This window comes from Myxine glutinosa, chromosome 10 (assembly GCF_964187855.1).
Source record: "Myxine glutinosa chromosome 10, kmMyxGlut1.1, whole genome shotgun sequence".
Taxonomy (NCBI): domain Eukaryota; kingdom Metazoa; phylum Chordata; class Myxini; order Myxiniformes; family Myxinidae; genus Myxine; species Myxine glutinosa.
Genome location: NC_136270.1, coordinates 23482223 through 23509290, shown reverse-complemented (window position 1 = coordinate 23509290; position 27068 = coordinate 23482223). Strand labels below are relative to the sequence as shown.

Below are 27068 nucleotides of genomic sequence, written 5' to 3'. Positions count from 1 at the left end.
CCGCCCAGCTATTATGTACAAAAGTATTCTCAGAATCGGCGAAGGCAATTTGACAAATTGCCTCATGTACAAAAGTAGTCTCGAAATCGGCGAATTGTATAAATATTGCGAATTGTAAGGGGAGCGCCGTACTTCGAGATCCGTAATAATAAATATATATATATATATATTGTTACGGACCGCGGATAAGGATGTTGATTTGCCGAGCGGATGGCACCGCGGCCGAACAGTTACCCCGACTAACCCGATTCCCGAACGTTGGCCGGATCGCGCCACAGATATTCAATAGGGAAAAGACAAAGGCGACACGGATGTGAAGAAGAAGAAGAAGAAGAAGAAGACAAAAAGGTTGGAAATACTACTAAATTTATTCCTACTATTTACACGCTCAAAGTAACCAAGGAGAAGGAAGGATAATAAAATAATTTACAGAAGAGCTCAGAGACACAGTGCAATTATTAACTTATACAAGCTTAATTAATACCCAGGGACAAGACACACAGAACAAACTCACGTACACAAAAGGATGGAAAGGCAGGAGGTGGATGGCTGGAGGGAGAGGAAGGTCCAACGGATACTGCAGCACGATCGGCGCGTTTAGCAGCTGCCGTTCCTTCGCGGCCCTGCTCAAAACTGCCGTCCAGGCCCCAAGCTGCTGTTGTTGCTGCTGTGTGGACGTCGCGTGCTCTTTTCAGGACTCGTCTCTCTTGTCTTGTCAAAGCTCATCTGCTTCTGTAAAAGCTCATCTGGTCCAACCACTTCTGTAAAAGCTCATCTGGTCCAACCACTCAACTCAACCACCACACTCAACAACTCAACTTTTGGTCCAACCACTCAACTCAACAACAACCACCTTGCTTCTTGCGCGCGCGCTTTTATAGCGCCTCAGGCGATCAAGCCGCCGGCCTTCAGGACACGCCCATCGGTCAGCTCGCCTCGGCCCTGATTGGTCGGCACGGCCCTCTGGCTCCGCCCTTGATGACGATGGGCGGGCACGCCCTTCTTCCCCGAGCTGAGCACATGCTTAATGGCGGCTTTGGGGCGAAATCAGCAACCACAGCTGTAGCAAACCTGGCAAACTGCCCAGTGCAGTTGGCAATGGAGGCTTGGAGGGGATGTAGCTGGAAATGGAGATTTTGGGAATGGGGATGAAAGGGGATCTATCTTGTTTCACTTGGTGCAATGGAGTGTCATCTTAATGGAAGACAAGGCCTTACCCTAATACACATAATAAAGATATAACTATCAACAAGGGGGAAATCTATGATTGGCTGACATGATTGTTTATGACCTAATTATGGGACGCCCTTTGACCTTTATACATAACTGGAGTAAGGAGGGTCCAGAATAAAGCAATAATAATAAAAAACACAACAAAAAAAACACAATCCTCATATCCACAACACTGCACCCTCCCCTCCTCTTAGGCACGTCCCGGGCCTATAACTTTAACTTAGTGTGACACGTAGGTGTAGTTCCCTCTACTTTTAACCTGACCCTGAGTGCGACAGTTTTAAAACATAAATAAATATTTCCCGCTGCTCCATTGCACCCTGCCTAACAGACTCACGCCCACAGCTAACCAAATTGCGGGATGGTCTTCAAACTATACATTGACGGTGGGGAGCATTATTTACAATGGCTCTACTTTATTTACAAAACGCAACCCAGGACCTGTGATTGTTCTTTTGGGGGGGAGAGACAGTCTGCTCTGCATCGACGCACCATGAAAGCACCCAAAACGCACCAACACACCCTCAAGCACCAATCGGTGCACAGTCATCACTGTTCATCAATAAAAATAAAAAACAACAACCCCTAACCCTGCAGGTGGTCTCTTGCTCTTCGGCTCCCTCTGCTGGCTATTACTATTTTCCTGATGTCATTTTCTTTTGCTGGCGGCCTATTTGTATTACAACTCGCACAAAACGTGTCCATTTTTATTTTATTTATGGCCCACAGGGCCGACTAGTGTGGTTCACCTGTGGGGCATCGGTGCCCTGTGATCAAGGTCCGCCAGCAAGATCTCAGGCCTTCATGGCCGGTGCCAGCAGAGGGGCCATGCCCCAACCCACGGGGTCCATAAGTGGTGCTCAGCCACAGACATGTGGTCCATAATGTGGTGCATCGATGCAGACAGCTGGTTCTGGGAGTTCCGGGCGCACAATGGCCGACTCACGCACGCTCCCCTCGGCGCCCAGTGGCGCACAGGTCCTCATGTGGGAGACAAAAGGGGGAAAAGACAGATGAGCGAGGGGTAAGGTCACAAGGGTACACATCAAACAAGGCAATGCAAGGCGAAGTGCGTACGGAGAGCGAAGTGAGAAAGCTCGTCCCTACTGTACGTCACCCCCCCTGTCACCTACTCTACCCTTGCCCTTACCCCATATTTACAAAATCTACACATTTACAAGTTCGTCGCTAATGTCACGTCTTCCCCATATTTCCCCGATGCCAAATTCGTTCCCACAATCCCTCTATCCAAAATTTGCCATCACCCAATTCATCATCAATCCTCATAAGGAGGAAGAGATGGAACACAAAGCACAATGTCACACCCACGTCATGATGCGTCTCTCATTCCAAACATTTGCATCAAAAATAATAAAACAACCTGGCATGGTGTGGAGGTATGTCATCCCAGGTGAGTGGATGCAGATGGTGCGAGGAGACTTCAATCCTAACTATCCTCTAAATGACTTTAACACACTTTACACTACCCGGGGTCTTTCCCTGCCAAACCATTGGCAATCTTACTCTATGTGGTTTTAAAAACCAATTCCCATTGACCAAACTGTGGTGCTTCTCAATTTGGGGTCTCACTCCCCCGATTCATCTCCCTGTGCCCTTGCACAATTTCTGGGCTGGGTCGTGCAGCTCTCCCAGCAGGTCTACCCACCTGCACACCTCCACCACTGTAGTTGCCTCCGAGCTTACCTGCTCCTTACCTAACCTATCTAATTGGGGAAGGCCCCTCCTGGCTCTGTCACCCCTCGGTGCCCTCTGGCACTGGGCTACCCGGGTCCATCCTCCGGATCCTCGGGCCCGATCCACAACAACCCTACCGGCTCCCAGAGCCCACCTGCGGCCTCACCTGGCCGACATCCTCACAGTGGTGGAGTGCCCAAACCAACTACACACACTAACAGGCTACACGCCCAGCCATTTCCACAACACTAATGCATCCATCCAAATACCATTCTCTCACCCGCACCACAGATGCCAATATCCAACCACAATTTACCTATACCCTCGACCTAACACTTACACTACCCTCCCCGGGTATTCGTGATGGGGGTCCATCCTTCCCCCATTCACACCTTCGCACCATCCACTCCACTCCATAGTTTCCACCATACTCACTCCACGACCATCCATTCCAATACTCCATATATTCCACACTCCAGGTCTTCCACACAACCATTCTCCATACACCTGTCGTTGCACACCTTTGCAATCACTCCTGGTGCTTTCTGCACCCTCCTTCCTTCCTGGACCATTTGGTCAGCACAACACACTTCACTATCACTCACTCAAACACTGCTCCATACACCTGTCCAGTTGCACACCTGTGGAATCACACCTTTTAACCATACACACGGCATCATCTGAACTACCTGTTGCCCTGCTAACTTAGTGCTCCCCGTCTTCCCTTTAAACTAAGCACATACCACGTCATTATCATCCGCACTAATCTACCTGCGTCCCCACTACAGGTATCATTGTCACTACCTAATCTTAACGTTACCTAAGGTCATCTTCTAGGTCCCTATCATTATATCCTAACCCTCCCCGGGCTAGTTTTCACTGCCATAAACCCCATAAGACTAGTGCTCCTTTGCCCCCGTTGTGAGAGATGGCAGAGTTGCCATCCCATCACATCGGGTATCTCTCACTACCAATTTTGCTCGTCCAAATCCAACAAATCAAAAATTTGCCAATCACTACCAATCATCTGCCAATCCACTCTGCCAATCATCAAATTTTGTTTTTCTAATTTCGGGGCCAAAACACTATCCTCATCATCAGTCTTCTCACTAGTGCCTCTCGCTGCGCCAATTCACTTCTAAAGCTCGGCTTCGTAAAGCCGAGCAATGAATGCGGGTTACCTGGTGCCGGCGGCTGGATGCGTCCGGCATTTGGTGCAGGGAAGGACGCTTACCCGGGCCGAGATCCCACGCACCACCTCAGCACAGAGCCGTCCAATGGCCCGATCTCGACCTGCCGGAACGCCTCAACAAAAAGGGGTCGCCATGACGACCCTTCCTATCGGGCTGCCCGCTCCGCCTAGTGGAGCACGGACGCGGCCGTTCCAAGCGAGGCCCAGTGTGGATCGCGTACGGCGGTTCTTTCGAAACCGCCGTGGTTCGGATCCCCGCTGGTCCTCGCGGCACGCGAAGCCCGGCGCACACCGAGGCCCCGATTCGGCTATACGTCACTCTAACCGCTAACCCGGTTACCGTCGATGCTTCACCCGCATGCTCACACACATGCGCTACCCCTTTCACCCTCACCAAGCTCGGTGGTCCAACGCCGCCCGTACACCCCGCGTACTTCGTTATTGCACTCGTTCTTTCGCTCACAGACTTGGTCACACACCTGACCACCGCACACCTTTGCACACAATCGTCGTTCGCATACCTCACCAACACACCTCTTCGCGCCCCCTCCTCGGTCACCTCCTTGGTGACAACCACAGGTGTGCTCTCACTTGCACACCCAACCACGTGCCTCACTACTAACTCAAGCGTGCATTCCCACACACGCTCTACCATTCCAGGTGTGCATCCTTCCATTCCAGGTGTACATCCTCTCTCACCTGCCACAACCAACTCACGCTCCGTGTCACTCTCACTACTTTTACGACCACACTCGGTCGCGCACTCACCCTTACTCTCGCCAGCACACTCTTTACTCATGCACCCGTCCGTTACACACCTTTCTCGCGCATCCTCTCCCGTAACACTCACCACAGGTGTGCATTCTTCCTTACTTTTGACAGCGCACTCTTTCCTCATGCACCCGTCTGTTACACACCTTTCTCACGCATCCTCTTGTGCACACTCTCCCGTTACTTCCTCCGTAACACTCACCACAGGTGTACATTCTTTCGTTACATCCTTTGTAACACTCCCCACTATGCGCTTCCATGTGCTCCCTCGCACACGCGCTACGACCAACTCACTCTCGACAGCACACTCACTCCTCGGCGTGCACTTTTTCCTCACACACCCCAGAGTCAGACATTCTCGCACACCTCCTCCTTCGCACACCATACCTGTCACACACTTCACCAACGGCCTCTCATGAACACCCGGATCCAAATCAACCCCCAAGCTGACTGAAGCTCCCCTCACATCATATGCATTTCCAAATATATCGCCACTCACCTTGGCACCTCGTCTCCGCACCTCCTTCACCACCTGCAAACTCTTTATTTGGTTAGTGAGCACATCATCACAATTTGAGCACCGACCTTGTACATATTCCATCACCTCCTCCTGTATTTCTCTCTTAGTTTCTGTCCGGCTCTTCTTAATTTCACTCACCCCCTCTTCCACCTTCTCTAACTTTTGCTTCACCTCTTTTATTTCCCGGTGCGTCTCCTCAATTTCGTCCTCTAAGGCTACCTTGACCGTCTCTATGTGCGTCCTCACCTCCCGGTCCTTCGTCTCCATTACTTCTGTCACCTCGTCCAACCTCGTTGTCAGTCCCTCACGTACCATCTGACATTGCCTCTTCGTCGCTATCAAGTCGTCCTTGATGTCGCTTTGTGTCGCTTTTAACCCTCCTAGTACCGCAGTATTCCTTTGTACCTGCTCCGCTAACTCCGTCTGTCCCACCGTCAGCTGTTCCACCTCCTGCGTCAGGTCCTCTATGCCCCCTTGTAACCTAGCCGTATTATTCCTCACCTCTTTCTCCATACGCTTCTCACCTCGCTTTACCTCCTCGCGTACCCCCGAGACCTCCTCGCTTACACCTCGTCGTATCTCCTCCTTCATCTCCTCCCTCTCTTTTGTAGATGCCACCCTCATCTGTCCCAATTCATCCCTCTGAGCATCCAATTTACCTTCTAACCCGATTTTCACCTCCTCTATCTGGTTCCCCATCCGTTTGATTTCTCGGGCGGATTGCTCCCCTACTTCCCGCAATTTGCCTTCCATCCTATCTTCTAGCCCCCTTAACCCATTTTTCACCCCCTCTATCTGATTGTCTAACCCCTCAAATTTCTTGTCTAACCCCTCAAATTTCTTGTCTAACCCCTCACCGGTACCCCTCGCTTCGTCCCTCATTGCTCCCATTTGGCCCCTCAATCGCTCACTATCAGCCCTCGCTTCGTCCCTCATTCGCTCACTATCAGCCCTCGCTTCATCCCTCATTTGCTCACCCATTTTTTTCATTTCCCTGCTTCTTTTTTCGTTGTCGCACTTCGACTCTGCCATGTATTCGCTAAACCATGCCATGAACTGCTGCATGTCAAAGCCCGCTGATACAGCGGGCTCGGCTACCGCGCGCTCGTGCGAGGCGCCTTTTTGCGCGCCTGAAACCTCATGCGCGAGAGCGCCATTTTGCGCGCCTGAAACCTCCTCAACCACCTCCTTATTGCCCTCCTCCATTTCTTCCCTCTGATCCTGGGTTACCCCTAACCCCTCCTCTAGTTCCCCCACCGGCATCCGATCGCCTTGACTAGCGATGGCGCGATTTCAAAATTCGGGTTTTTCTTTAAAACAAATTTCAGCAGCTTGTAATTTTGAGCGCGTTAAGCGCGCTTCGGGTCCGATCCCGCTCCTGACACCAATTGTTACGGACCGCGGATAAGGATGTTGATTTGCCGAGCGGATGGCACCGCGGCCGAACAGTTACCCCGACTATCCCGATTCCCGAATGTTGGCCGGATCGTGCCACAGATATTCAATAGGGAAAAGACAAAGGCGACACGGATGTGAAGAAGAAGAAGAAGAAGAAGAAGACAAAAAGGTTGGAAATACTACTAAATTTATTCCTACTATTTACACGCTCAAAGTAACCAAGGAGAAGGAAGGATAATAAAATAATTTACAGAAGAGCTCAGAGACACAGTGCAATTATTAACTTATACAAGCTTAATTAATACCCAGGGACAAGACACACATAACAAACTCACGTACACAAAAGGATGGAAAGGCAGGAGGTGGATGGCTGGAGGGAGAGGAAGGTCCAACGGATACTGCAGCATGATCGGCGCGTTTAGCAGCCACCGTTCCTTCGCGGCCCTGCTCAAAACTGCCGTCCAGGCCCCAAGCTGCTGTTGTTGCTGCTGTGTGGACGTCGCGTGCTCTTTTCAGGACTCGTCTCTCTCGTCTTGTCAAAGCTCATCTGCTTCTGTAAAAGCTCATCTGGTCCAACCACTTCTGTAAAAGCTCATCTGGTCCAACCACTCAACTCAACCACCACACTCAACAACTCAACTTTTGGTCCAACCACTCAACTCAACAACAACCACCTTGCTTCTTGCGCGCGCGCTTTTATAGCGCCTCAGGCGATCAAGCCGCCGGCCTTCAGGACACGCCCATCGGTCAGCTCGCCTCGGCCCTGATTGGTCGGCACGGCCCTCTGGCTCCGCCCTTGATGACGATGGGCGGGCACGCCCTTCTTCCCCGAGCTGAGCACATGCTTAATGGCGGCTTTGGGGCGAAATCAGCAACCACAGCTGTAGCAAACCTGGCAAACTGCCCAGTGCAGTTGGCAATGGAGGCTTGGAGGAGATGTAGCTGGAAATGGAGATTTTGGGAATGGGGATGAAAGGGGATCTATCTTGTTTCACTTGGTGCAATGGAGTGTCATCTTAATGGAAGACAAGGCCTTACCCTAATACACATAATAAAGATATAACTATCAACAAGGGGGAAATCTATGATTGGCTGACGTGATTGTTTATGACCTAATTATGGGACGCCCTTTGACCTTTATACATAACTGGAGTAAGGAGGGTCCAGAATAATGCAATAATAATAAAAAACACAATAAAAAAAACACAATCCTCATATCCACAACAATATATATATATATATATATATATATATATATATATATATATATATATATATATATATATATATATATATATATATATATATATACATATATTTCTATATATATTTCTTGCAAAGACTTGCAGTTGGGAGTAAAATCACATGAATCCATGTTGAGTTTTCCAATCTTTAATTGAACAAAGAATGACAACGTTTCAGCCAGCAAAACGAAACAAACGTGAACCAATTGGTTCAGGCCGTTACAATCATGTTTGTTTGTATTGCGTAGATTTTACTGAATTGGTCTGCATTACAAACAATCACCTCAAACATGTGTCCACCCCAACCTCCCACTTACACACACACCCCTCCACCATGCAGCATGATCGCAAACAGATCCATTCACATTTCTCACCTGTGAATGGAGATAATAGCCAATTAGCTCTCATGAAATCAATTACCCCAGGTGGTTAGGATTATAGATAAATTGACTCCCATGCTTTTCTCGCCCAAAAATGGGGGAAAAAAACTTGCATAAAGCAACCATGAAAAGCTACATAAGCAACCCTTTGCCGTATCAAACCCTTCCCAGAGTTCCTCCACAGCTGTAAAGAAATGTCAAATTGATGTAAAAACATGTAATAACAGTGCATTTGGTTAGTGAGGGCATACATCACGTTTTATATGTACCCCCTCATCTCACATTGGCTCAGAGTGGGGGAACATCACTTCTTCAGCCGGAAGAGGGGTCGATCTTGGACTGTACCTGCACATTTGAAGGTCAATGCTGTGTCGTGAATCAAACCCATTGCATTTAAATCTGTTTGGGGATATGAAGAATGGACATTAATATACAACGGGTCCACAGTCCCTGTGAAGCTACACTGTCTAACTGGTGCTTGCACGATCCAGCATGACTTTAAGCAAGGAAATTAGGAGGCTATTTGGCCCTCCATTGCCGTGTTGCACTCCCGAGTTAATTTTTCCTGCAGCTGTAAAACGTCCATTTTTCAATTTTTCCTGTAAATTTTTCCTGCAGCTGTAAAACGTCCATTTTCCGGGCTCAGACGTTTCTTTCTCAGTATTTTTCTCTCCTCGCCCATCCTTCCTTTAAGTGCCCCTCTACCCTGCTGTTTGTGGGTTTCCCTCCTCTCCATGATGTTCGTGTATTTATGACTTTGCTTATTTATGACTTAAAAATAGCAAACAACAATGCCCTTTATGCTTTTTTAGAATACAAATAACCCCATCTTGATTAAGTGACCCAACTTGTAATATTGTTATGGTTGTTGAGTGTTTCAAATTGTCGCTTGTCACTGGTGTGTGCCATGGCCAGAAAACCATGACAACACAGCACTAGATTTTTGTTTGATAACAATGCTTTGTAATCGCCTTTTCATGTGTCCAGAGCAAAACTTTACATGTAATTATGCGTGAATCTTATATGTGTCCTATTCTGCCCACAGTGTGTAACGTGAAACATTATCTCCATTTTCCTGGATCATCTCCCACCGATGTGGCCTCTTTCGGAAAAAACTTCCCGGTTGCTCTGCGGGCATTCTCTATTTGTTTCTGGCTTCGGACACGAGCACCGTATTTGGGAACCATACTCTCATATGCAACAAGTGACAACGACAACAAACTTGTGCTCTATGGACGCAACTCAAGTAAAACAGGACTGCAGTTGGTCATTGGAGACCCTGAACATCGAGAGCTACCTGTAGATGGACTTCTTGGAGGATCCTGGCATCATGTTTGCATCATGTGGAGCGCCCATAGGGGACGTTATGCATTTTACATCGACCGCCGGCTTGCCGCAGCAGGTTCAGGACTGCGCCAAGGCTACACCATCCCATCAGATGGTTTCCTCGTTCTAGGACAGGAACAAGACTTCCCTGGAGGTGGCTTCGAAAACCATGAGTCATTTGTGGGTAACATCGCTGGTTTTGCCCTTTGGACACGGTTTCTGGCACCTGGAGAGGTGTCGGCACTCGCTACAGGACGGAGGATGCCTATGGAGGGTCTGATCCTGACACTGTCTGATTTGGTGATGGTACATGGACAAGTGTCTCTGTCTGAATGCGAGTGTCTACATGACTGTCTGTAGAGTGTTCGGCCATGTATGAAGTGGACTGAAACACGATCAATGGATGCATCTGCCCAAATGTCCCATTACTTTCAAATTCCTTCCACACTCATGTTTAATGACATTCAAGATACATTTGCATGTTCGATTATATTGATTATTTTCAACAATAATTTAATTGGGTTAATCCAGCAAAGCTTTGTTTGTAAGCAACTTTGTAAGCAATACTTCATTGTAAGCAACTGCAATTTTCTGGGCTTTAATATTTAAATATCTCTGCCATGACCACTGTTTCCAGCAATGAAACTTCAGCCTCAAATTAATTAATTCATCACATCAGTTTTTGCAAGAAAATATGTGGAAAATTTATTTGAAATCACTAAAGTAAATGATATACCAGCTCTAACTATAGTAGCACCAAACTTTCTGTTTGGCCAGCTATTAAGTGTGGAATAGTTAGCAGTAGAACATGTTGACATCACACATCACTGGTAACAAGCAAATAGCCAGCATTGAAGGGTGGGCTACAGCGAGGCGGGGCTTCTCAGAAATTTGAATGGCAGCAACTACCTGCTGTGACCACAACAAACCCCAAAAAATAAATTTCCCTCAGTTTTCACAATTTTAATTGGATTAAATCAGTGATGAGAAATTTGAGAGGACAGCGCAATCTGTTACAGATTCATGATTCAAATAGCTCTTCATTAATCCGTTATGTACTCATTACCGGTAATCACAGTGTGTAACGTCATAGATTTCTTCGGTTACTTTTTGAATTGATTTACCTTCTGCATTTCATTAAGTGTATTGTCCTGTCAGCCCTGCGGTTAACACCACTGGGTGACGAATGGCCATAACGGTCCTTTATTCCGAGGCGCATAGCCGAAACTGGTGGTTGGTCCATCGCGCGCGAGTGAGGGAACCAAAGTGCTTACCTGGGCGGAGCCACACGGGCTTATTCTCGGACCCACAGAACAAATAAACAACACAACAAATAAAATGCAACACAAGAATCTATATTATAAAGCAGAAGGGTCTGTCCGTCCGTTTGTCTGTCTGTCTGTCCGTCCCCAAACTACTCCCTCAGTTTTGGGGCTAGCCCTGCCAAACCTCCTGTGGAATGTTTTGGGGTCCCAGCGGATGTTCTAAGGTAGGTAGGAGGTTTCATAAATTCCACAATGAAATTATGATTTTGAAAGTAACTCGATACGAACCTGCTGCAAATCCGGAGGTGGACAGAATGAGCTGGTTTGATAATATCTCAACACAATCGTCATTGTAAACAGTATTTTGTTAAAGTATCAATTTATGATTGGAACGACGTTTGGAATTGAGTGAATACAATTACGATTTTGAATTCGTAATTGTGTTCACCCAACCGTACGGAACTACTTCACATCCAGATTGAAATAATTGTTTATGTCACGAATGTTGGTAAAAGTTTATTTTTTATATCAATGCTTTTAATTTGTGACTGGAGTTATGCTGTTTGGAATGAAAATAGAGATATTGAGCTCAAATGAATGACAAAATGCCATGAGGGTTTCTACTTTCTAAGCGTGATATTCGCGGATCGCCACATGCAGATTCACCTTCGACACTGGGTATGGAACCATTCAAACGGGTACATTTTTCGTGGAAGTCCTTCATGAACCTCCTGTCCATGTCTGACGTGCGACTGAAGGTGCCACAGGAATGTGGAATTTATTGGTTTCATGCTTTAGCATTCACCGTTTCCGCATTGCTTGTTTGCTTTCGGCTCCCCACCTGTGCGTAGCACGAACATGTGCAGGTTGAACCCATTGCTTGCCAGAATTAAAGCGACTGAAAGACTGTCGGCTGTGGTATACAGACGGCTATACAGCAGCAATGGAGTGGCCCCCCCCCCAGGGCGCACAGGCTACCAAGGGTGCACAAAGAAGGAATCCCATTACAATTAATCGGGAGCCTTAAGTCCTATGGACGTATGTGACATGCTTTCTACTTGCCTCTCTTCCATCTACTTTGTGTTTAAAGAGGTATATTGCAAGTTAATGTGCAACTCACACCGATCACTACCTTGATTTCGATTCCTGCCATCCAATGGAGCACAAAAGATCTGAGGTGCACACACTCTCAAAAAGAGCACGTGAGTTACCATCTACCTTCGAAGACAAGATGAGAGAAGTAGACCATCTTCAGGATGTGTTGAGGGCAAATGGTTACCCTGAGAGCTTGTTACCAAACAGGAAAACGATAATGGCTGCACCACACAACAAGCTGGGACCGAAAGAACAACCAAGGCGGTTTTGTGTTCTGCCCTTTATACCGGGTGTTTCACAGAGGGTCGGCAGAGTTTTGAAAGCGGAAGGAGTGAGGGTGTTTCAAACTGGTTTTCACCATTAGACGAGCTCTTATGAGGGTCATGGACAGGCTTCCGAGGAAGGATATGGCAGGTGTGGTGTACACTGTGCCCTGTGTTTGTGGAGCCGAGTATGTGGGAGAGACAGGAAGGACCTTAATTCAGCGTATTACTGAACACCGCAAGGCATTTGAATGTAATTATCTCAACAGATCTGCTATTGCCAAACACGGTCTGAAGGAAGGGCACACACCTTTGCGGGATCGGGTTAATATTTTAGGTTCTACCCCTAACAGGACCAGAAGACGTATCTTGGAGGCTTGGCTCACGGAAGAAGCTGTTACGTCGATCACACAGGAGGTGATTGACTTACCATTAGCATTTGATCCACTCTTGCCTAAATGGAGTGGGGATTCCCTGACTTTAAATAGAGATCCCACATAATGTTGTCATCCAAAGTTTTTATCAGGATGATATCTCCCAAACCACCCCACCCTACCCCCATACTTTGTTTCTCCCCACCTCTTTACCCATAGCATATGGCCATGTGTTGATATTGATACCATTACAGGTTATTTTATGCTTTCATCTCACTAACTAATAGGGTTACACTAACTTATGATCACTTGTTAAAATTTTTACCGATTGTTCTGGAGTGTAGCTAAACATTTGGTTTATTATCAAGTTTTATTTACGTTATGGTTTTGAGCCGTTAATGTGCTGTTAATTTTTTAATTTGGTGATAACAGTCTGAGTTCACGAGAGATATGATATGTGTTTTGATTGGCTGTCCAGCTTTGCCCACCCCCACCTTTGAGTATATAAGGGGGTTTTGAGATTATTTTATCACTCTTGAGGAAGGCTAACGGATGCATGTGGTTTTTCACATGTTGTTAACCGAAACACTGCGTCATTGTTGGTACAATTAAAGGTTGGAGATTTTATCATGGAGTAGTTTGAATTTACTCCCAATTTAAGTCTTTGCTTGTAATATATATATATATATATATATATATATATATATATATATATATATATATATATATATATATATTGTTGCGGTGCGACCGGGAGGGTTCCAAATTTATCCCACTCCTTAACAACAATTTGTTGCGGGAGGGTCAAGTTGAAGGTGCACACGTCAAGGTGCACGCGCGTGCCGAAGAACCACGTGATCGAACCCTCACTTTCCCACACCTTATGGATGCCGAGTGGTTTTGCATGGTGTGGAAAGCGGCGTTGCCCCACGAGATTTGTGGACCTGAGTCTAGCCAAATGCGGTCCTGGATGATGCTAGGCCAATGGAGAAAAGACGTACCGAACAGGTTGGAAGTAAGAACAAAATGTACAGCCTTTTATTTGGAAGGCACAGAGAAACAGAGACGAAGATTTACCTTAACAATTCTTACCTATCCTAATAAACCCCACTGGCGCCTTCACATTCTGACTCACACTCTCAGGGAATAACACTCTGGTTAAAGGGCGTACCGATGTACGTGCTGGGATTCCTCGCTGGTGACCACGTGGTCTGGTGTGCGCGGCTCGTAGTTTGATTGTGACGTGCAGCCTGGATGAGGTAAATTCAGCGCAGGTGGGACGAGCTGCCACGCAGGCAGACAACTTCAGCTCAGGTGAGTCATGTTGAAAGGCCAACGCTTGCAGGTCAGCCAGATGGCGCAAAAGATCTGCGCAGACGCGATGGGTGCCGACGAAGAACACAAAGGCCAAACTCGTGTCGTGGGAGATATGAAAAAGCAAGCGAGGTCTCGTCATGAGCGTGGCGAAAGGGGCAAGAGCTCAGGTGTGTCCTCAAAGAAGTCCCAAAAAGCAAGAGAATGATAATGCCTGCGCGTGGGCTATTATCAGAACTGGTCACACCCTTCAAAATGTTCCAGAGCCTCCCATTGGCTGAGGCTTGTTGCATCATGGCGACGGGTTCCCGGCTCGCCATTGGTCATGTAGGCCGTGCTTTTGGCCACGACTTTCTGCACATCTGGTGTTATGGCTTCCCTTAACCAACGAAGGTTTGAAGATCCTGCCTAACTCAACGCATATTTGGTCTTTTTTACAACTCAATGGGAAAGGGCTAATCTTTACATTCAATAAGACATAACTGACTAATGCAGGCTACATGTTGTCGTGTAATTGACTATAGGGGGTCTGCCTTTATGGCACACCCGCAACAATATATATATATACATATATATATATATATATATATATAATGTATATCTACTTACACACACACACACACACACACACACACACACACACACACACACACACACACACACACACACACACACACAGAGGGGAGTGGGTGACACACACATGGGGGAGTGGGTCACACACACACACACACCTCGTTTTTTCATTTATGTTCCTCACCATTCTGTCTCTTATTCACAGACATACACATATATCCACACATATGCACATATAAACACATATATACATACACACACACACACATATATATATATATATATATATATATATATATATATATATATATATATATATATATATATATATATAAATTGTTACGGATCTCAATGTCGGCCTTTTCCCCTTACCAAGGGGGGGTTAGCCCCTTGTCTATAGCTGTCTATAACTGAGTCCTGGAAATCCCAACACTCCCCCCCGGTCGGGAGCAGCCAGGGTAATTGGTCAATGAAAACTCCCAAGGACCTGAGTGCCACTCCTGACCGCGACGCAGGGAAGGGACTCCTGCTCGAACCCCGGTTTTAGATGGACTAATTGCCGAGCGGTTTTAGCAACCCGGAGTTCGAACCATTAGCAAATACTAAACCCAATCCTGATCGTTGGCCAAATCGTGCCACAGGTGTTCAATGTGGAAACCTCTAAAACGAACGGATGTGAAGGAAAGAAGGCAAAGGTAGGAAGAACAGGAATTTATTACTAATTATGTACACAATCAAAGAAACCAAGGGAGAAGGAAAGATACGAAAATAATTACAGAAGGAGAAGAAGACACAGTGCAATTCTAGCTTATCTACACAGGCTTAACTTATTTCCCAGACAGAACAAACAAGACAAACTCACGTACACAAAAGGGGAATGAAGGCAGGAACGAATGGCTGGAAGGAGAGGAAGGTTCAGCTGGACGCTGGGCTGAAGCTTGATCCCGCACGGGACGTTGGGGCTGGAAGTGGACGGCCACCGATTCCACCGCAAACTGGTCCCCGCGTAGCAGCGCGTCGAAGCTGCGCGTCGAAGCTGCGCGTCAAAGCTGCGCGTCAAAGCTGCACACGCGCAGGGGTTGTACAGCGTCGTCTCTCTCTCGGCAGAACCGCAAGCCTGACTTGGTTCAGCGCAATTCAACTCCTTCTCAACTGAACTCTTACGCATCTCTCTCAGTGGGGGCTGATGCAATGGGTTTTATAACCCCACCCTCTTGAGCCATACCCACTCATCCTTGGTTGGTCGGCAAGGGCTTTCCTGGCTCCACCTTCTGATGATGATGGGCGGGCAACACCCTTGTTCGTTGGCTTGACCGCGAGCGTAATGGAGTCAAATGCAGTTGGTAATGTGGTTGGCAATGGAGGTCCTGGGGCAATTGAAAGGGGATTCTACCTTATTTCATTTGGTGCAATGCAGAGTCAACTAATGGAAAACAGAGCCTTAAACTGGAACACATAATAATGATATAACTATTGAGGGATCCTATGGTTCTCTACGTGTGTGCGATGGACTAAATAAAAGGACGACCTTTGACCTTTACACAAATGGAGGTATTTACAGGAATCATTACATTATTTACAGAGGGTGATATTTACAGCAATTACCAACGTGCAGGATTCTCAAATCTGCAACAATATATATATATATTGTTACGGTCCGCGGTTAAGGATGTTGTTTGCCGAGCGGAGGTGCCGCGGCCGAACAGTTTTTCCCCGACTAAACCCGATTCACCCAGACGTTGGCCGTATCGCACCACAGCTATTCAATCAGGGAAAAGACAAAGACGACGGATGTGAAGAAAAGGAATAAAAAGACGAAACAAAGGTTGAAAATACTACTAAATTTATTTAATATTTACAGGCTCAAAATAACCAAGGAGAAGGAAAGATAAGAAAATAATATACAGAAGCTTTTAGAGACACAGGGAAAATACTAGCTTATACCGACTTAATTGACTACCCAGGACAGCACAAACAGAACAAACTCACGTACACGAATGGGGAGCTTGCAGGCAGGAATGGCTAGAGGTGGGTGGCTGGAGGAAGGCACGGAGCTGGCTGGAGTTTGATCCCGCACGGGATGTCGGGCTGGACCTCGACGGCCGCCGATGCCACCGATCCTGTCGTGTGCGTGGGGTAACGGGTCGGAGCTGCTTGGTGGAGCCAAGCCAACGCTGCTGGTGGGGGGTCTGGCGTGACGGGTTCTCTCTCCCTCTCTCACTAACTCCAGGACTCTTTCTTAGTCCAACTCTTCCTCACCACCGACAACTCAACGCAACCCCTCCACTCTACGCAACCACTGACCACCACTGACGACCAACCCAGTTCTGACCAAAAACCACACACTCAGCTCTTGTCATTGCTCATCTCGTAAAAGCTCATCTCCTTTGCACCTCACCACGCAGCTCAGCTCAGCCTTGGACCTTTTTGCAACTCTCTTTTGGTCACTCTTGCGCGCGCGCTTTTATCATGCCTCCGGCGATTAAGCCGCCGGCCTTCAGGACACGCCCATCGGTGTGCTCACCTTGGCCATGGTTGGTCGCGCGACCCTCTGGCTCCGCCCTTGATGACGACGGGCGGGCACGCCTTTCTTCCCCGACCCTGCCTCGTGGCCAATGGCGGCTTTGGAGGGGATGTAATTGCCAAATTGAGGCTTGGCCATTACGAAAGGGGAAATGGAGGTTTTTGGGAATGGGAATGAAGGGAATCTATCTCTTTTACTTGGTGCAATGAAGTGTCATGTTACTGGAAGACAAGGCCTTACTCTAAAACACATAATAAGGATATAAACTACTGAACAAGGGTTTTATCATGTCCTTCAATGTGGTGTTTCATGGAATTAACTACCGGGACGCCCTTTTTACCTTTACACAACTCTGGAGGCAGGAGGGGCCATAATCAACAATGTTACACAGCAATTTCCAATAGAATACACACAATCAAAAACATACAATCCTCATATCCGCAACAATATATATACACACACGTACACACACATGCACACACATACATATATACACATACACACATACACCGCCCCCCCCACCCCCCCACACACATACACACACACATCTTTTTTTTTCTCACAATTCTATCTCTGATTTCCAATTCTTATGTCCAATTACATACACACACACATATTATCCAATACTTCATCCGGATTCATTGCAGCTGCTCTTGTATATGTTTGCTGAGCACACATTACCTTCCAATGTCTTTTTTGCTCAGCATCCCATGCAAGTCTGTGTTAACGTTCATTGGCGGTCTCATCCTGTTCACTCATTATTTAATTCATTTCGGAGAGAACATTTACAAACGCGAGTGGCGACACGTAAAGGATGCTCCACCCTTCTCCCCACGTGCAGAGTACATAATTACCCTCGCCAGAGGAGAGGGTATTGCATTTGAGTCCGTTTGTTTGTCTGTTCGTCTGTCTGTTTGTTTGTCCGCACAGAATAAATATGATTTTCTCTGCAACCGTTGGTCCGATTGACAGAAAAATTTCACCATAGGTGCAACTCCACCTGCATAATTTTTAATGATAATTATGACGTCATCAGTCACGTGGTTCGGCCGCCATATGGGAAAAAACGAAAAACTTTGCACCTCTATATCTCCGAAAGTGCTGTATAGAAAAAATTGAGACATGGTTCATTGTAAAGAACTCTCCGTGGTGGATAAAATATGTTAATGATGATGTCATAGGTTCCTCCATTATGACGTCATAATGCAACAGGTACAAAACTTCATCTGATCAAGATGAAATTTCTTGAGCATAATCTAGGAAAAAATTAGTTTAGAAAAAAAATAATGATGACGTCATTGGTCATGTGGTTCGGTCGCCATATTGGTTTTAACACAAAAGATCGACTGGACAACCCTCCCATCTACTTTCTCAACAATCCTCTCCAAGAATTTCTGTCGCTCAAGCTTTTGGATCTCACTATCTGCCATGATCTTTCTTGGGAAAAATACATTTCCAAGCTGGCCTCCAAAGCCAGTCGCCGACTGGGCATCCTCCGTCGTGCGAAGTCCTTCCTCGGCACACCTGAGCTCCACACCACATACAAGGCTTTCATCCGCAGCTCAATGGAATACTGTTCTCCCCGATTGGGCCGGTGCTCCTGCCTCACACCTAGCTCGGCTTCACGCTGTTGAAACCAAAGCTTCCAGAATCATTGGAATCTCCCGTGATGAAGCTATCTCCGAGGGCCTTTCACTCACTCACCGCAGACAGGTAGGTGGTCTTTCTGTCTTCTACCGACTCCTCTCCGGCCTTGCTCCCCAAGCTCTCTCTGTGCTTTGTCCCCCAAATATTCCTACAGGTCGCACAAGATCTGCCAGCAACCCTCTGATGGTTAAACTGCCGAAATCTCGGCTCTCTGCTCACCTTCACTCTTTCATTCCTCTTTTCTCCCGCTTCTGGAACAAACTCCTACACTCCCTTCAATCCCACTCCTCCCTCCAGGTGTTTAAAACAGCTGTTCACCACCATCTCTTATCTTTCCCCATACAAAACCTTGATCTTTTCTACCCCCACTAATTCACCCCAGATCCTCCTTGTTTGAAATTCCAACTTCTTTCCTAGAAGTCCCGGCAGTGTCCATATGTTTTATACCTCTCCCACCCCCCCCCCCCTTCCCATGCCTCCCCCCCCCACCCCACCCCCCAAAGCCCTCTCCCTCCCACAGATCTCTCGATGTCCCTGCTCTCAGATGTTGTGTTTGTGTTCCTCCCCCTCTCGCCCCATCTTGACTACCGCTCCCCATGTTATATGTTGTATGTGTCGGTTTGTCTTTCTGTGTGATTAATGTTCGCTCTTTCACGAGCATCGATCTTGTATACAAAAAAAAAAAAAAGAAGCCAAAAAACCACTGAAAATACATCCTGGCGAGGGTTTGCAATCTCTGATTGCTCTTTTTCTTGATGCAACTTGTTATTGTGACTACGTCTAAAGAATGAAACATTCCGACGATATAAAGAATACAGTTCAAATGGAAAACTCCCTTGGGAAAAAGTATTTTGGGCGGTGTATAAGAACAATACATTGCACCTTTGTGTCCCATGAAAACCAAAGTTACTATTTTAGTTACAGCATACAAAATGATATTTGTTAAATTAAAGATTTCAAATAAACTTATTTAAAGTGTTGAAGGAGCTGCGCTCCAACGCGAGTCGAAAGAATTGACGCGACCAAAGACGGAATTCGTCCGAGTTGCTTTATTGAAACAAAACAGCTCAGGTATTCTGAAAAGCCCGTTTATCGGGCAGCAATATATATACACATTTATGCCGGGGCGTTTGCCCTGGAAAGGCGAGAGCGGGCATGCCCGGACGCTCTGGGCGAGCCCTGGAAAGGCGAGTCTGGACATGCCCGGGCGTCCTGGACGCGCCCTGGCCGCGTCCTGGCAGGTGCAAGGCGATTGTGTACATTCAGCGGGAACCGCTTCAGTGTACCCGTGGACATAACGTATAAAATAAGAACGAAAAAATATCTGTAAGCAATCTCCTGTCTGTGTTTATTTATTTATTTTACACTTGTGAATTACATGTTCATGTACACGTGAAATAGAGTTTGTTTATCAATCCTGAATGTGAGAACACGATTCAGCCTTCAAAACTCGTGCGGAAAAAAAACAACATCGATGGAATAAATGGTGTGTTTAAACAAGATTACCTCTACTTCCATATAATAATGATGAATGAAATTAGAACGAAGAAATATCTGTCGGCAATTTCCCATATGTGGTGATACGTGAACGAAGCTGTGCCCCTCTCCCCACATTATTATGACAATGTAGAAATTTATTATTTCATCATGACGCCATGTCATCAAATGTAAAAGTCCGGCACAAATTTTTAATATGTCTTGGCATTTTCCCATCTGTTATTTTCGGTGGTGTATGACAGACCGTGCTGCGAATTTCTAAAATGTCTCAGCGATTTCCCGTGTGTGCGTGAATTTTCTAAATTATTGCTGACACCAAGTCTAAAACCATCTATAAAAATGAAATCAGATGGTGAAGATTAAGGCGTAAGCGAGTGTCAATGGCCTTCTATGTTACAGGCCTTTGAAAATTCAATTCATTCTATAAACGGTAACTTTAATCGAATTTTCTTTCCGTTTTTTTTCAACCGAGTCTAAACCCATGTTAGCAACTGTGAAAAATGAAATGAGATATCGAATTAGAGTTGAAATAAAACTGTGAGAGAGAGCACGACACCACGGGCCTAACAAAAGAGGCCTCATAGCTATGCGAGTAAACAAAATGGTGGATATTTGTTTTTGAAGCCTCTTCCAGAATGGGTGGAGCTACTCTGTCAACGGACGAAGCCACTCCCCCGGACAGACAGACAGAATCACCTATGGAGAATATATATATATATATATATATATATATATATATATATATATATATATATATATATATATATATATATATATATATATATATATATATATATATATATATATACTAGCTGAATGCACCCAGTGTTGCCCAGGTTCTTTTTGAATGAATTTAATCTTCTGTACATAGGTCTGACATGAGCCCAGTATCAGATAGTGCTCAACGATCTTCTGTTGGGCCCCGCGACAGAGAATTTTGAAAGCATGTGTTGCAATCAGTCAGATATTCCTATTAAGTGCATAAGTTGTACTTCAAGAGAATTTTGAAAGAAGAAGAAGATTTATTGCGAAATGGGCCCAGCCCGGCCGAGGCTACCTCGACCGGCCTTGCCACCCAGCCTATAACCTTCCCGGGGTCCGTCCCGACATTTTTTGTTTCAGAGGTTTCCTCCTATCTTTCACCGTTCAGGAGATTAGCGCATGCAGACAAAGAAAAAACAAACAAACAAACAAGAAGACGTCATGCGGAGCACGATACTTGCAAAATCCGCCCCCCCACCCCCAAGAAAAAAAAATTCCATTGATACAGCAAATTGTCCATTTCATCAAGATTAACCCCCGCTAACCATTGGCTAACCCCCGCTGTAGTGGGGAAAATGGCCTTAAAACGATCATTCATCAAGATTAAAATTGACAATCTTGATCAAAGCTCGGGTCAACAGGAAGAAAAGTGACGATTTTTCAAATGAAAAATGATTATTTTGTAAGGTTGACCTTGAGTTGACCTTTGACCTTTTTACCTCAAAAATAGTTAGCTTCCCTATTTAGTGACTCAATGTGCAAATGCTGTTCAATTTTCAAGTCAATCAGATGAAAATTGAGGATTTATAAAACTTGGCCTACTCTTCCAGAATGTTGGACTTGGCCTATGTATAAAACTTGGCCTATGTTGACCTCAAAAATAGTTGGTGGTTGAATTCAGTGACCATATATGTAAATCCTCTTAGAATTTCAAGTCGATCAAATGAAAATTGGTGATTTTAGAAATTCGGCCTATGTTGACCTTTTGGCCTATGTTCACCTAAGATATAATTTGTGGTTGAATTCAGTGACCAGATATGCAAGTCATCTTCAAATTTCAAGTCAATTGGATGAAAATTGAGGATTTTAGAAATTTGGCCTATGTTGACCTTTTGGCCTATGTTGACCTCAAATATACTTGATGGTTGAATTCAGTGACCAGATATGCAAGTCCTCTTCAAATTTCAAGTCAATCGGATGAAAATTGAGGATTTTAGAAATTTGGCAAAGTTGGTGACCTTTGGCCTATGTTGACCTTTTGACCTTTTGACCCCAAAAACAATAGGCTTCTCAATTGGGACGACCTATACAACTTGGTGAAGTTTCGTGACGATCAGTTTAGAATTGTGACCTGTAGGCCGGTGACAAACAAACAAACAGACAGAACCACGAACGGAACCGACCAATATACTTGAAAAATCTTTGATTTTGCAAGTAACAAGAAAAAAACATGCATAGCACGATACTCACAAAATCCAAATGCAGAATAGTTGCAATGGAAACAGCAATTTGGCCTTTTTGAAAATTCGACCGATCAAGTGTTTTACATGAATGGATGTAACGCATAACAAATTTGCCTGATAAACTTTCAAACCATAGCCCAATGGGTGTTTTGCATTTTTCAGATGGCCTTGACCTTTGACTAATCTTGACCAACATTTACACACATATACTACGCATAGATACAAATAAGTTGTGCAAGTCTCAGTTTGATATCTTGAAAACGTTTTGAGATATAGCAATGAAAAAATCACAAAAACTCCCTTTTGATTATAATTCGGTGAAACTGTGGACATGGAGACGTCAAAAAAAATCGATTTCGTTCTGATTTTTCGATAATCAATCCAGAGACCCCATATGTAAACCCTATTCAAATTTCGAGTCAATCAGATGAAAATTGATGATTTTATGTGACCTTGACCAGATGATCTCAAACAATAGGTTTTTAGCCTTTGACTTGCTCTACCAGGTTACGTTTCATGAAGATCGATTGAGAATTGTGACCTGTAAGTAGTTGATTGACTTTTCCTTGTCATGGTTTAAGGCTCGTAATGGAGCTCGTTTTATACATGGTCTAAGGCTCATTACTCCTTGCTTACAAACAATTCACGAGCAACTTCCTGAGCAATTAACAGCTCCCTTATATTACACCTATTATTACCTCCGCCACCAAAGGTGGATGGAGATTATGTTTTCACCCCTGTCTGTTTTTTGTTCGTTTGTGAACAAGATATCTCAAAAAGTTATGGACGGATTCGGACGAAATTTGGCAGAGATGTAGCACATGTCACAAGGGCAAAATGATTAGATTTTGGTGAAGATCCGGATTCGGATCCGGCGACTAGAATTTTTTCAATGATTCTTCGCCATTGAGAGACAGGGCCAAAAACGATAAATAGCACAATATCTCAAAACGTTATGGACGGATTTGGACGAAACTTGGTGGACCGGTTGTGTGTCTGACAAGGACGATTCGATTTGATTTTGGTGAAGGTCTGATTATTATGGATTCGGATATGAAAATTATTTATTTTTTAAAGTGATTCTTCACCATGGAAGATAGGGCCAAAAACTATACATTGCGGGATATCTCAAAAGGTTATGGATGGATTTGGACGAAACTTGGTGGACAAGTTGTGTGTGTGACAAGGAAGAATCGATTTGATTTAGGTGAAGACCTGAATATGGATTCGGATATGATAATTATTTAATTATTTAAGTGATTCTTCACCATTGGGAGATAGGGCCAAAAACGATACGTAGCAGGATATCTCATAAAGTTGTGGACGGATTCGGACGAAATTTGGCAGAGATGTAGCACATGTCACAAGGGCAAAATGATTAGATTTTGGTGAAGATCCGGATTCGGATCCGGCGACTAGAATTTTTTCAATGATTCTTCGCCATTGAGAGACAGGGCCAAAAACGATAAATAGCACAATATCTCAAAACGTTATGGACGGATTTGGACGAAACTTGGTGGACCGGTTGTGTGTCTGACAAGGACGATTCGATTTGATTTTGGTGAAGGTCTGATTATGGATTCGGATATGAAAATTATTTATTTTTTAAAGTGATTCTTCACCTTGGAAGATAGGGCCAAAAACGATACATTTTTTTTTTTTTTGTATACAGAGTCGAGGCTCGTGAAAGAGCTAACATTTATCAAACAAACAAGCAAACAAAGTATATAAAAAAGGGAGCGGTCGACAAGATGGGGAGAGAAGGGGAGGAAGCACACAAACACAACATTTGAGAGCAGGGACATCGGGAGATGTGTGGGAGGGAGAGGGCCTGGGGGGAGGCAGGATAGGTATAAAACGCAAGGACACCAAGGACTTCCAGGAAAGAAGTCGGCACCTCAAAAAAGTGGATTTGGGTGTGAAATTAGCGGGGGTAGAAAAGATCAAGGTTTTGGATTGGGGAAGATAAGAGATGGTGGTGAACAGCCGATTTAAAGACCTGGAGGGAGGAGTGGGATTGAAGAGAGTGAGGGAGTTTGTTCCAGAGGCGGGAGAAAAGAGGAATGAAGGAGTGAAGGTGAGCAGAGAGTCTTGATTTTGTCAGTTTAACCATAAGAGGGTTGCAGGCAGATCTTGTGCGACCTGCAGGAGTATTTGGGGGACAGAGCACAGACAGAGCTGGGGGGCTAGGCCAGTGAGGAGTCGGTCGAAGACAGAAAGACAACCAACCTGCCTGCAGTGAGTGAGTGAAAGGCCCTCAGAGATAGCGTCATCGCGGGAGATTCCAATGATTCTGAACGCTTTGGTTTCAACAGCGTGAAGACGAGCACCAGCCCAGAGGGGAGAGCAGTACTCCATTGAGCTGCGGATGAAAGCCTTGTATGTGGTGAGGAGCTCAGGTGTGCCAAGGAAGGACTTCGCATGACGGAGGATGCCCAGTCGGCGACTGGCTTTGGAGGCCAGCTTGGAAATGTGGTTTTCCCAGGAAAGATCATGGCAGATAGTGAGACCCAAAAGCTTGAGTGACAGAACTTCTTGGAGAGGATTATTCAGAAAGTAGATGGGAGGGTTGTCCAGTCGGTCTTTTTGGAGAGACACCGTAAGAGTGTGAGATTTGTCAGGATTGAAAGACATGTTCCACTTGTTTGCCCAGTCTGTGATTTTGTCCAGGTCTGCAGAGAGTGAGGAGGCTGCAGACTGCCGATCTGAGGGATGAGGAATGGAGCGGCAGAGAGTGGAGACATCAGCAAAGAGATAGAGAGGATTTTCAAGAGAGTCAGAGAGATCATTGATGAAGACCAGAAAAAGCACAGGGCCCAGAACACTGCCTTGGGGAACTCCAGCCTGAACAGGAAGAGGAGATGAGAGAAACCCATTCAGGGCCACACGTTGACTACGACGAGAGAGGAAGTCCGCCAGCCATGCGTGGAGATTTCCATGGATACCAAAGGAGGAGAGTTTGGTGAGCAGAGCGGGGTGCCAGACCGTATCGAAGGCACGTGATATGTCGAGGGAGACTGCTCTAATTTCCTGTTTGGCATTGAGGACCTCCATCCATTGTTGAGACAGCAGAAGCAGCATGTCCAGAGTAGAGTGACCTGGTCTGAAACCAAATTGATGATCAGAGATCAAGCCATTGGAGAAGAGGAAAGATTTCATATCCGAAGCAATGATGGATTCCATGACTTTGCTGATAATTGGGAGAAGGCTGATTGGTCTGTAGTTGCTAGGATCTGTTTTTGCACCTTTTTTGTGCAAAGCGGTGATGTTGGCTGATTTCCAAGCAGATGGCAGTTGACCTTGAGCAAAAGAGAGGGTGAAGAGAACAGAGAGATGGAGTGAAAGAGTGGAAGAACAGGATTTTAGGACCCGTGGGCTGATGCCGTCAGGTCCAGTTGCAGAATCAGAGTCGAGGGTTGACAGAAACTTTTCCACCTTGTCAGGAGGAAAGGACACGGAGTCCAGGAGCAGCTGGGTACGACTGGGTACGGTGGGTACAGAGAGGGATGGGTTTGGGACACAAGATTTAGAGGCAAACACAGAGTTGAGGCATTCAGCTTTTTCACGTGCGAAGTCAGCTGTGTAGCTGTTTGAGGTAAGGGAGGGGATGGAGGGGAAACAAACACCAGAAACAGATTTGACCAGACGCCACCAGGATTTGGAAGAGGGAGACAGATAAGAGAGTTCGGTCTTGAGAACGGAGAGATATTGTTTCCTGGCTCTCCTGAGGGTGGACACACACTTGTTTCGGGCTTTGTGCAAGGAAATGAGATTTCCTTCCGTTGGATTTGCTTTCCAGGAGACGAAGGCAAGTTGTTTCTGGGCAACAGACTCACCACAAGATTCCGTGTACCATGGACGGGAGGAATGGTATGACAACTGAAGACGAGATGGGATAAATCTGTGCATGAGAGAGAGCAATTTACTTTGGAAGAATTCCCAGGATGAGTTGATGTCAGAGGTGGTAGAGATGGGAGACCAGTCCAGATGATTGATGGCTGCTTGAAGACCGTGCCAGTTGGCCTGAGTGAAATGCCAGACTCGTCGACGCTGAGGAGGCTCTCTGAGAATGGTCAGAGAGATGTCCAGTTTAACAAGCACATGATCAGATGAGCCGATTGGAGCAGAAGAAGAGCAGCAGACATTTTCAGTGAAGTTAGTCATAACCAAGTCCAGAAGAGAAGATGCTCCGTTGACTGAGATCCGGGTCGGGAAATTGACAGATTGTGTCAGTCCCAGTGAGTCGCAGAAGTCCTTTGCTGAGGAGCCATGGCTGGTGAGAGAGGTACCCACACCCAGCCAACTGTCATGGTGACAATTGAAATCACCACATATGAGGAAGAGAGAGTTGGGATGAGTAGATAGAAGTTGGTCCATATTATCAGACAGAGAGATGTAGAAGGAGTCATCACTGATTGGTGGACGGTACAACACACACATGAACAAGAGGTGGGAGCGAAGGGGAAGCCGTAGCCAGAGGTATTCCTGGGGGTGAGGTGGAGAGAGTGCAGTGCAGGGCGAGTGAGGAAGAG

The 27068-nt window shown here is 45.8% G+C and overlaps 2 protein-coding genes across 3 annotated transcripts in view; one reads left to right on the top strand and one right to left on the bottom strand.

The window, feature by feature from the left end:
* The window catches only part of LOC137433503 (uncharacterized), a 31100-nt gene extending 17718 nt beyond the window's left edge, over positions 1–13382 (top strand). The window contains exon 3 of the mRNA XM_068125831.2: positions 9479–13382. Within this exon, the coding sequence (XP_067981932.2) occupies positions 9479–10119 (641 nt within the window). The 3' untranslated portion in view covers positions 10120–13382. The remainder of the gene's footprint in view (positions 1–9478) is intronic.
* The window catches only part of LOC137434339 (growth arrest-specific protein 7), a 517476-nt gene that overhangs the window by 342405 nt on the left and 148003 nt on the right, over positions 1–27068 (bottom strand). The window lies entirely within an intron of this gene.